The sequence below is a fragment of the Orycteropus afer genome, unplaced genomic scaffold (genome assembly GCF_000298275.1).
Source record: "Orycteropus afer afer isolate SDZICR_OR568_19922 unplaced genomic scaffold, OryAfe1.0 scaffold00267, whole genome shotgun sequence".
Taxonomy (NCBI): domain Eukaryota; kingdom Metazoa; phylum Chordata; class Mammalia; order Tubulidentata; family Orycteropodidae; genus Orycteropus; species Orycteropus afer.
Genome location: NW_006921854.1, coordinates 2,554,236 through 2,566,376, shown reverse-complemented (window position 1 = coordinate 2,566,376; position 12,141 = coordinate 2,554,236). Strand labels below are relative to the sequence as shown.

General features: G+C 46.8%; 1 protein-coding gene across 1 annotated transcript in view; it reads left to right on the top strand.

Moving 5' to 3' along the window:
- The window catches only part of MSANTD3 (Myb/SANT DNA binding domain containing 3), an 8,355-nt gene extending 3,339 nt beyond the window's left edge, over positions 1 to 5,016 (top strand). The window contains exon 2 of the mRNA XM_007950328.1: positions 4,607 to 5,016. Coding sequence (XP_007948519.1) covers positions 4,607 to 5,016 — 410 coding nt within the window. The remainder of the gene's footprint in view (positions 1 to 4,606) is intronic.
- The last annotated feature ends 7,125 nt before the right edge of the window (positions 5,017 to 12,141 follow it).

The window sequence follows — 12,141 nt, the reverse complement described above, 5'->3', positions numbered from 1 at the left end:
ACCCCAATGCAACAGCTCCCCTCCCACTTCTTCCCCATAGTCACCTCTTTCCAGTGTCCATCCCTCCATGCACTCCTGCCCCCTGAGCTGTCTGCCTGTGCATAAGCAGCCCTTCTTCCTCCCATGATCTAGATGACTTTCTTAAAATTTATATTTTTAGGACAGTACATTTAAAATTGAAAGTATAACATTAGGAATACATTTGCAAAAGAACCTAGCATTTTCCCTTCAATATATTAAAACAATTTGCATCCTACAGATTTATGGTCAGTGATAATTTGGCTTTGACCCTCATGTTCCATTATCTTTGGGGAACAGGTTTGCAGAACAAACTAAAGGAGCCAATACAGCTTGCTAGGGTAGGGGTGGTCAGGAGGTGGGATGACTGAAGGTCAAATACATTTAAAGGAAACTAAGTTTTCAGGTCGCACTCATCTGTTTTAGGACACTTCCATCTGCCATTATTTCTGCTCTCTAGAACTATAATGGAATAATGCAGACATGGGTACAAATTAGGAATCTTTCCTCATAAATTACATTATTATCGCTGTGTAATCCAATGCTTTTGGGGTGGAGATTTGGGTGTAGGAGACTGGTCTGCTAGCACCAGGGTCCGTGCAAGGCCCCTCTTGTGTTCTTCCGTGTGTGCAGTCCTATGCCCCACTTCTATTCTCTCCCACACCCTCTCCATTCTGATGTGTCTGTACAGTCTGTCACATGTTCTATATTCTTCACAGGTTTTAATTAGAGAAATTAAGCATTGTGCTGTGGACGGCACTGCTGTTTGTTTGTGTTCTGCCTTCACAACTCAGAGCGCTGCTTCTAAGATCTGTTTCTTCGGCAGCGTGTAGATGCAGTTCTTTCTTCTAAGATCTGTTTCTTCTGCAGTGTGTATATGCAGTTCTTTCTTTTTAGTTAGTGGGTACTACTCCGCCGTGTGCATCCACCCCGTGTTACATATCCACCTTCTCAGTCAGTCCTGTTTGGTTTGTTCTGTGGAACAGAGCTAGGGTTTGACCCACACATAATCATCTCTCCCCTTTCTTTTACTGTCCTAGCAGGCTTTTCCTGCTGGTGTGAAATGCACTTGAACCCCCTAAGTGAAGGAACACCCTGTGACTGTAGGTTCCAGTCCTAGGGAGGCCTGTCTTAGGAGAGCCCTTGTATCCTTTCTGTATAAGGTTGAAGTGTTTTCTGCTTCCGGTGTCTTTGTCTTACCTGGGAGAGAGATTGCATGTGGCGTTTGCCATTCCCACGATAGTCTTTTTTCCAATTAAGAGTCTCGCCATCTGACGCTAGATTCTACTCACTGGGGCTAATATTTGTGTGAGAGTTAATTATCTGCTCCATCAGTGTCCGCTAATTTTAAATCCCAACCCCTTCCAGAGTCTTCTTAAGAGGACTGGCTTTTTTTTTAAATTTATATGTTAACACACATTTAAACTAAAAATTACAGTTTTAAAGTGGACTTATTTTTCTGCTCTCAAGAATGAATTAAAAACCAAACCAAACCAAACTCACTGCTGTTGAGTTGATCCCTCGTCACAGCAACCCCGTAGGGTTTCCGAGGCTGTACAGCTTTACGGAAGCAGACTGCCTCACCTTTCTTCTGTGGAGCCACGGGTGGATTCAAACCACCAACCTTTTGCTTAGCAACCCAAAATGCCTTAACCACTACCCCACCAGAGCTCCTTCCAAACATGAACGTAGTGTCTTAATTTCACAGCTCTTGAGAGGAATCTAGAGGGCAAGATTTAGAACATACACCCATAACCTTAATGCTAGATGCTTATTAGTGGATGCAAGTTGGAGGCTGTGTTTAAGACATGTAAGTGACCAGCTGAGCAGGTGGGCAGCGGAAGGCCCGGTGTTGCAGAGCTGAGCCTGGATTTTGGAGTCAGACAGACTGGGATTTGAATCCTGGTTCTTTCAGCTGAATGTCCTTGAATACCTGCACTTGGTTTTCTTTAAGAATACCTTCCTTAGAGGGCTGGTGTAAGGATTAATGAGGTAATGCTGTAAAACACTAGTTCAGTGCCTGGCGGGCTGCTGAGAAAATGGTAGCAGCTGTCACCATCATCATCGTCACCATCATCATTGTCGCGTCACCATCCCCACCACCATCCTCCTCCTCAGGTCCCTGAAGCCTGGGATCAAGCAGGTGAAAGAGGGCGGCATTGTGAGTGGGTGAACTTTAGACTCAGGAATGCCCAGATTATCCCCCAGAGCGGAAGAGCCAAGAGGTGGACTATGCTGAAAAATGGCCAGGGTGGCCAGTGTTCAAAGAAAGTATCTTCAGATGTGAGACTTGGAAGGAAGTGGTGAGTGGATCCTCTGTGCAGCTCTGATGTCCCAGAGGCCCTCTTCGCAGGGTTAACCCTTTCACGTTCCTCTGTCCTGGGCCTCAGATCACGACGGCGATCTCTACACCGTTGGGTGGTGGTGAGAGGACTGTGCCCCACTGTGGTTCCCTTTGCCCTCACACATTTCCTCCTGCCCAGCCCTGTGCCCAGTCCTCATCAGGATGAAAAAGAGGCAGTTTCTGGCTTCAGCGTTCTCAGAGGCTTGAAGGGGATGTATTAAAGCCCCAGTTACAAGACAGAGTGACAGGCACTGTGCCAGCGGGGGCCCAGGAGGCAGTGGGAACATGAAGGAAGGGAGGCAGGCTAACGGGCTAGAGGCTTCGGGGTCAGCACAGGTTCCCCTGGAGGCATCTGGTCTCTGGATAGCACAGGAGTATACTTTTATCAACCTTCGCTTCCCAAACTATGATTTTTACCTTTTTTTAAATCTTAATTAGGGACTACTTAGGGTTGTTACCTAACCCCTCTGAGTGAAATCCAATCAGTAATCATTTTCCTTTTATTAACAGAGTATTATGAGTTAGGTTTCCCTCAGTAGCCATTAACATTCCCAGCATCCCATCTTCCAGAATAACGGTGTGGACATAATAATGTAATCAAATCTGTTAATAAATTGATACTATTTTTCTCCAAGGAGAAGATTCTTTTTTGAAAAAATAAACCTCAAGGAAGCCTTGAAGTCACAGCTAAAAGACACCATGGGTTAGTGGAGTTGGTGGTTTCCTTACTGAAATTCCTAACTGACACTAATGCCATTGCTCTGTAAAAATGTCAGTGCAAACAGGACACTTAACCAGAAGTGGCATCTTTTGTAACCATATACTGTTTTTCTCCTGTATTCAGGGGTTCAGCCAGTAAATATTGACTAGTCGTCTACTATCCACAATAACGGACAGGCAAAGCAATTGTTACCTAAGAATAAGAAATGAGTAAGGCATGGTCCCAAAATAAGGCTAGTGTGTGACAGAAGAGTACACGTGGAGAAAGCAGAGAGCTGAGGATTCATAGAGGACGTGGCATTGGTTCTGAACAGAGGAGGAGCTAGGGGCTAAGGCCGAGAAAGGGAGGCTGGAGTGAGGATGTGTTTGGGTGGGTGGGGGACGTGAACAGTGAGCCCTCCTACAGGCTGAGAAAGGGAGGCCGGAGTGAGGGTGTGTTTGGGTGGGTGGGGGACGTGAACAGTGAGCACTACCACAGGCTGAGAAAGGGAGACCAGAGTGAGGTGTGTTTGGGTGGGTGGGGGACGTGAACAGTGAGCCCTCCTACAGGCTGAGAATAGCAGGACACAGAAGTATGAACAAAGCATGGCCTTTTAAGAGTGTGAATAGTTTCTGGTAGGATTGAAGGGTGCAGAGGGTAGTTTTGAAGAATAAGGCAGGAAAGATAAAGGGCAGTTGAAACCAGATGCTGAGAGTTTCGAAGGGTAGAGTGAGAACAGAGCTAAAGATGGCAATGCCAGGAGAGTATCGAAGGAGGGGAGATTGGTGGAGCAGAGACTGAGTCCTAAGGAAGACCTGAGAGGAAGCGATGGGAGGGGAGACTGTAGAAACCCCGGGAGAGAGTGATGGTGCAGGGGCTAAGGGAGGAAAGAAACGGCAAGGGTTGCCAAGTGCTCGGGAGAGGTTAAATGAGGGGGCGTTGGAAGATGCCCTTGGGATGCAAATATTGACCCAGTTGGCAGTGCTGGAGGCAGTAGCCAGGTGGCAAGCGATTGAAGAGAGACAGTGTGCTGAGAAGTTAAGTTCTTTCAAGGAAGGGCATTTAGAAGATGGCTAACCAGTGTAAGGGTTAAGACCTGAGACCAGGAAACAGCAATGAACGGTGCCCTTGTGGAGACAGAGCGTACACTTTTGTTCATGGGTGAGTGGGAAATTGGCAAAGGGCAGTCAGACTGATGACGAACTTACCTGAAAACCAACACTGTGGGCCTTGACTTAGGTCTTATGCCCCCTTGGAGTCGTGCTTCAGTTTCAAACTTTCATTCACACCAGAAAGTCTCTGATTCCTGATAGTCGCAGCCTGTGACCATGCCTTAGCAGTTGTAGAAATGACACAAGACACAAGATTGTTATTTCTGAAGGGAAATTGCTTTTGTTCTGTGGGTTTCGGAAAAGCTAGGTGTGGCTAAGGTACCTGTTTTTCAATCCATCCCGTGCGCGGGGGCCCCTCTCGTTTGAAATAGGGTTGATCGACTCTCTGCCTGTGAAATCTTTGAACATATGTTTTCTGCTACTGTTTTTCAGAATCATTTGCTGTTTCAAATAGAGAGCTGTGCGATGATGAGAAAGAGTTCATACATTTTCCACTTTGTGAGGGGACCTCTCAACCTGAACCCTCGTGTTCAGCTGGCAGAATGACAGCCAGTAAAAACTACAGGAGCAAAACCTCTCAGGAAGGTGCTATAAAAAAGATGCATGAGGAAGAACACCATCAACAAATGTCCATCTTACAGCTGCAGCTGATACAAATGAACGAGGTTCATGTGGCCAAAATCCAGCAGATAGAGCGGGAGTGTGAGATGGCAGAGGAGGAGCACAGGATAAAAATGGAAGTTCTCAATAAGAAGAAGATGTATTGGGAAAGAAAGCTACAGACGTTTACCAAGGAGTGGCCCGTTTCCTCATTTAACCGGCCCTTTCCCAATTCACCCTGAGACTGCGGGGCTGCCTCACTTGTGATTGGTGTGTGTTGGCCAAGAGAGTCTGGGACGTGAACACGTGGTCAGTAACCTGTAACAGAGCTACGACTAGGAACATTAGAGTGGTAGTAGTCACTTATTTAAGAATACCTTCAGGTAAACAGCTACATCCTGTGCGCCCTCGAACTGGCAAAGAAGCTGTTTTGGTCTTCTGAAAATTATCACTATGAGTGCTATGATTCTGAATGTAATGTCTCCGTAATTAGAATTCATACAAAACCACGTGTGAGTGTTGGTGTTGTATATTTTTTTTTTCTTTAAATCAAATGCAAGTGTGACGACAAAGGAGTGTGGCTGATGTTCCTTTTTAAACCGCAGAACTTTTCTCACCCCACGAATCCCATCCCGTTGAAAGCAGCTGTCCCGCGGGAACACACGTTTCCCCAGTGGGGCTGCCGCTCAGAATGTACCAGACGTCTGGAACCCCACGAGGGCTACAGTCCTCGTGACTGGACTTTCCTCTCCCCGTGTATTTTGTTTCCGTTTGTCCATGGCCCAGTATCTGGAGGGATGTTTCCTAGTCAGGCTTAGGAACTGCCTGCCTTTAGGGCCTTTACCCCAGAGAGGAGTTCCAGATGACGTCCCAACGGCGGTGGCTTTGTTGGAACGAACGATGTTACCGCTTTGAGGGAAAAGCGTTCATTTAGTCTGTTCACTGTTAGGTTTGTTTTATTAAAAAACAACAAACAACCTGACAGTTTTGTAGTTGAATTGCTCACGTTCCTCAAGGTGCCACCTTCCTCCACTCTCCTCCTGACTTGGCACCACACGGTTAATGGTGGCCCCTGTCTTTTGTCATCAGCCACCTAAGGAAAGGCCCTGCCCTCACTGTGCACGTGGTGCTGGCTCACAGTAATGCTGTGTAATTTGCATTGCACGGTTGCCAATGGGCTTTTTAAAAATCCATTACCAACATCTTGGAAACGGGGATTGATAAACGGATACTTTGAGCTGCGAGGCAGCTTGTCCTACATGTAGTTTGATGTTCAAAACAGCCCTGGGGGTCGGAGATCGTAGTAACTAGAAGAAGCAAAGTGACACCTCAGTGCCAAGGCAAGCAGCCGTTTCTGAGCATGAAATTTCAAGGCCATGTGTTGGGGAAGAAGAGTCTATGTGGCAGAGGCTATATTAGGGAGCGTGGGGTGAAGAGACGGCCTGAATTCTAAGCCTCGTTCTGCCTTACGTAACCTTGGGTAACACCTTGTAATGCTTGGTGTTCCCTGTCAGTAAAACAAGGGAATTGAGCTAGATAATGTTCAGGGTCTGCTGTAGTTCCTTAACTATGGTGTGTCTAGTCTTGGATGGGCACTGCCCACATCATCTGGAGAGTGGTTTGGCAGGGAGCAGCTGTTTACTGCATCGGCCAAGCGCACCTCCTTCATACATTTTGGATTTTGGTTCTGGGACTGTAAGTTCAGTAAGGTTCAGGTGTACTTGCTATTTATGGACTATATGAAACTTCAGTGGAAATCAGTTTTAGACATGTAATCCCATCTCACATGACCTCAGAGAAACAGACTGTTTGAAGGAGCCCTGTGAGGACTAGACTTCTTTGACAGGAAGGACCCTTTTGTAAGGGTCTGTTGTTAACTTGGTGTGTCTACCAGACGGACCCATTAGAGTGAAGCATATGTACAGACGTACGGTCGTCAGTGGTTTGTGGAGGACAGACCTAGACTCTCCACGCCCTCCTACCTCTTCAGGATGGGGACCCTGCACAGCAGGCCTTAAGCACAGACGAGAACCAAGGGAAGTGTGCCCCTTTTTCAGCTATTGATCCACTGGACATTGCGTTAATATGCAGATTTGGGCTCATTAGTCCGGGAGAGGAGCCAGAGTTCATGCATTTCTTAGAAGCTCTGAGGTGATGGCATCTGCTCATCTGGTGACCACATTTCTGAATAGTAAGGTGTTAGAGGACCCAGAGAAGTTTTTACTTACTGTTCTTAAAAAAAAAAAAAAAATTGGATTAGGTCTATCATTGGGTCTAGTGGTGTGCTAGGTAATATTCTTTCTCTCAGAACTTACTACTACCTAAGTGTATGAACAGCAATGTGGAACAACACAGAAAAGGCCCATACACAGTGGTGTATTTCAGTGGGACTCTAAAAGCGTTGAACTAATTCCTAACTGAACATACATAATTAAACCAGCAGCCTAAGGCACCTTGCTCTAATGCTAATGGTATTTATGAGTTTATAACAGTAATTTCCAACCTTGACTATGCATTAGAAACAAGATTTTATAAATAATTAGTAGGGGGCCCACTCCTAGAGGATTCTGATTCAGTTGGCCTTGGTTGGGGCCTGGGCCTCTGTATTTTTCAGAAGCTTTATAGGTGGTGATGATCCATAATTGGGATTGAGGACTGCCCGTGTGCGGTTCACAAATCTGACTCCCAGAACCCCTAGCACTCCTCTGACCGTGGGCAGAAGGGAGGAGATGATGCTCAGAGAAGAACCAGCTAGCTTGAGTCCTGTAAGTAGTGAAGGCAAAGCAGGACCTCAAACCCAGGCCTCCCAATTCCAAAACTAAGAGCTGTGCCCGCCTGTCACTGCCCTATGCCTTGAAGCCACACCGTGGATTTGTTTTATCCTGAGAGCCAGGTCGTGTCTACAGGGTACATGTTACAGTGTCTGCATCCCTGAACAGGTGCATCCGCATTGGTTTCACTTCGAGTGGTTCCTCACCTGAGGTAGACGCACTGGTAGGCACTATGTTGTTGTTGTTGTTATGTGCCGTCGAGTCAGCCCTGACTCATAGCGACCCCTCCTTGGGTTTCCGAGGCAGTATCACTACGGAAGTAGGATTGCCCAACCTTCCTTCCGAGGAGTGCCTGATGGGTTTGAACCGCCATCCATCTGGTGAGCAGTCAAGTGCCTTAGCCACTATGCTACCAGAGCTCCCGCTATAAGGAATAGATAAATATTAAGACCTTGTTCACCATGTGCCCCCTTCCTGATCATGGGCACACTTGGGGAGGTAAGCCTTATACTCAGCTGTTCTGGAAGTGATCGGTGCGTGTCTTCAAGTACGTTTGTAGCTCGGAGCAGACAGGTTGCTTTGAGTTGAGGAGCCTTGAAGGAAGGCCTCATAGAGGAGTTGCCGTTTGGGCTAAGAGTTGATAGAGTTAGCATTCTGGCACGGTGAGGTTAGAAAAGGAGAGGGCCTTCACTGGATGCAAGGTGCAGCTGCAGATTCAAGGCGATGAAATACATCATTGGGAGGCAGAGGAAGAACACGGCACATTTCCACACTGGGCGAGATCGGAACTGTGCTCCAGGCGGGCGATTAGGCTGCAACAGAGTGGAGTGGAAACTGGGTCAAGGAGATGAGGCGGGAGAGCTTGGCCCTGGTTGGGAGGACTCCAATGAGGGCCTCAGAAGACAAGGGGGACCAGTGTGACGGACATTGCAGAAGTGGGATCAGTAGGGCCTGGCAGTTGATTGCTTTTGTTGGTGAGGAGGGGTAAGGTTGGACCCAGATGTCTGGAATAACGGGGCAACCAACTGAAATAAAGGATGCATTTCTAGCTGTGACTTGTCCTAGGAGAGGCCTAGCCACAAACTAGTGCTACTGGCTTCCGCTCAGACTCAAATGCTAGCACCTGCCCACCTCCCCTTTTACTGTCACATCTTCGAATGACTTGTCTCTTCAGCTGCCTCTGTTGCCACTTCCATCTGTTCCTCTGACGGTTTTGCCCCTCCCTGCTGGGTCCTTGGGAGTGCGTCTCAGGTGCTGCCTCTGCCATCAGCCCCTCCGTGCAGTCGGGCTCCTTTATCCACCATTTTGCGCTGGCTCAGCTCTAGAAAGATCAGGAAAGGTTGGCTCTTTCCCTTGGTCTCCGATTCTTCTCCGGACATTCTTGGCACTCACGCATTTGGAGTTGGTTTTTGTTTATCTGTTTTTAAAGTTCCATGTTGTACAAAGAAGCATTGGCTAAGAGGGTTGCTAAGCCCTGAGTATTACTCTCGTGGCTCCTTTATAAAAAAGCAAACCTGGAATCCTATGTTAGAATGCATCAGAGAGTTAGGAAGTCTTTAGGATCTTTGCAGAGAGAATTCTAAGATGCATTAGATTTTTTTTTTTTTTTCTTTTCCCTCTCCTTTTTTAATTAAGAAGAAAGAGGACAGAAAAGCAGGGGAGAGAGGTGGCATGGAGGGAGAGTCCATTTGAGTTGTCAACACCCTCTGCAGTGTCGGGTCAATTATATCATCTTGGTCTGAACAAGAATCAAGGAGTAGTTCTGCATCCTGGGAATGTCAGAAGGGCTTGATAATTATATTTGGCAAAGCCATGAAGAGTGGCTCTGTAATGTCATTACTAAGAATTGCCCTTTTAATAGCATTTCTGGATGTCTGAGCTTTTCAAGTGGGATGACACTCTCTTCCACTGTGGCTGCCTTGCTCGTCCTCGCCCTGGCTGGTCCTTGCGGGTCCTCTGCTCATCCTCACCTGTGCGTCCGTATCATTCCTTGTTTCCTCTGCTGTCTTCCCCTTCCCAGCCCTGTCTCTCTAGCCTCTCCTCCTACACTCATGACAGCCTCGACTCTCCCATTTTCGAGGTAGAATACTGTGAGAATGTGTGTGAGGGGAATGCTTGCCGGAAGCACATTGAGCAGCTGGTATGGACAAGGTAAAATTTAGCCTTGGTCTCGCCACACGAATGCTGTCTTGCTTCCATGCTACATCTGCTACTTTTGTGTTGGTGGGACTCAGAAGTAATGGGAGAGCTTACCATTGATCTGTGACTGCCACAAATTATTTTCCTAACTGTGCCATGTTATATGCCCTTCAATACAACATGCTAATCTCTGCCTCAGTTTCTCCATCTGTGAAAGTGATGTAAGACTTATCTACCTCCCTTGAATGTTGTGAAGAGTAGTATGTGTTGGTAAATTGCTTCACAATAAAGCATTTGACCAGTATTGTTGTCACTGTATGTGGGGGCTCTTCCTGTACAGGTGCAGCCCTGTAGGGCCAGGATCCCAGGTGGTCCTTGGTTTCACCGAGTAGCAGACGCTTCCATAACAGATACATGAGTGTGATTATTTTCTTTGCGAAAACTTTGACATGGTATTTCTTTAAATAGCTCTTTGGTGCATTTAGAATGAGATTCAATTTATAGAAGTGTGATTTACACAAGACTTTTTTTTTTTACACAAGATTTTTAAAGAACATCTCAAAAAAAAAAAAAAAAAAAAACCCAAACTCACTGCCATCGAGTTGATTGTGGCTCATAGCGACCCCTCCTTGGGTTTTCGAGGTAGTATCACTATGGAAGTAGATTGCCCAACCTTCCTTCCGAGGAGTGGCTGGTGGGTTTGAACTGCCAGCCTTCTGGTTAGCAGTCAAATGTCTTAGGCACTAGGGCACCAGAGCTCCTAAAGAACATCTATTGAGTCTCTATTGCTCAGTACAGTTGTTGGGTATCCAAACTGATTATTAACCTGACCTAGTTCAGCACCATTGGGTGGGAAACTTCCGTTTTGAAGTTACCCAGAATCCCACAGTGTGTGTGTGAAGGTTTTCTCACTGTCACCACCGAATGGAATGGACAGAGCAGTGACCCTAGGACCCTTGAACAAGGACCTAAAGCTCTTGTGCAGTTACAAAATGTTCTTACCATTTTTTGGAAATGATACTATCCATGTGTGTTTGCTGAAGGCCTTAGAGTGAAGGGTCCATATCCATAAGCATGGGCACCCTTGCTTAACTCTTGGTAACTGGTAAGAGATTTAATTAGGTTCTTTTATGGGTTTGCTGGGGGAAAAAAAAATCCCAACCCTGTTATTTAAAACATTGGTTATTTTTCATCAAAAAGATCCTGTTCTAGTGGAGACGCCAACAGCAACAGAAGGTAAGGCTCTAATTGCTCTTCTGTCACTGCGGCCCCAACACGTGACTCAACCTCCACTGTAGCCCAAACAGGACAGGCTGATGCTCTCTGCTGGGGAGGCAGGTGTGCCTCTGCAGCCTAACTCGGGACCTCCAAAGACTTTCTCTGAATGGGTGGCTATTACGCTTTCTGCAGGACTGGAGGGCTGTCACTCAACCATTGGCCATCTAGGGACTGTGGGGGCAGGTCTACTCTCATGTGCTCACTCGGGGGCCTGTACTGAAGGGGCGGGAACTATCCAGGGCAAGTCTTCTCACGGTACCGTACCGTGGAAGTACAAGAGGGTGAGCCCAGCTATGAGAAACACATTTCAGGTTCAGTGTCCTACCTGCTAATAACTCCTTGGCCAAAGCGAGTCACATGGCTGAGCCCAAAGTCCAGAGGAGGGGCGAAGAATATTTTTGAACAATACCTAATCTGTTGTATTACAAGTAGGAAGGGAACTAAGGGGCAGTGAAGAGTGAAGATTGTGTTACAAACCCAGGGACAGGGAAGCTAGAGGCAAAATGCATCCCTGTTGCTTATTTTCCACTGAGACACCTCTTCCTTCACCTCTCTTAATGTTTGTTTTTGAGGGGGAAGAGGCTATAAAATGATGATAACAGAATACTTCAGAAGAGTTGTTGGATTAAATGGCTATTACATGTATTTAGAATAGTACCTGGCACATAATAAAGTTTTTTTTTTTTTTTTTTGCAAGAAACTTGAGCTCCTGAGCTCAGACCATCAGCTATAAAATCCGTGTGTCCCCAGACTGCTGTAGCAATCACATGGCAATACAGAGATGGAGGAAAGAGAGTTGGCGTTAACTCAGCTCCCCTCACGGAGACGCCAAGTGTGTCCGAGCAGACCGTGCACGCCGCAGATTTCAGTGGCTGATTTCTTGGGAGTAGATCACCAGGCGTGTCTGAGTGGATTTGAACCTGCAGACTTTTGGTTAGTGACTGAGCCTGTTAACCGTGAGCACCAGCCAGGGACTCCACAAAGCAGAAGAGCCTTGTGAACTGTAAAATTAAAAAACAAAACCCCCCCAAACTTCTTTGCTGACCTCTGCTACAAGAGCCCAAGGCTCGCTCCTCCGACACTGTGAACACCCTGTCGGTCTCTCCCTGTGGCCTCACCGCTCCGTAAAGCTCCGCGCTCACTCACTGATGTCTTCAGTTTCACAGAGCCAGGCTCAGT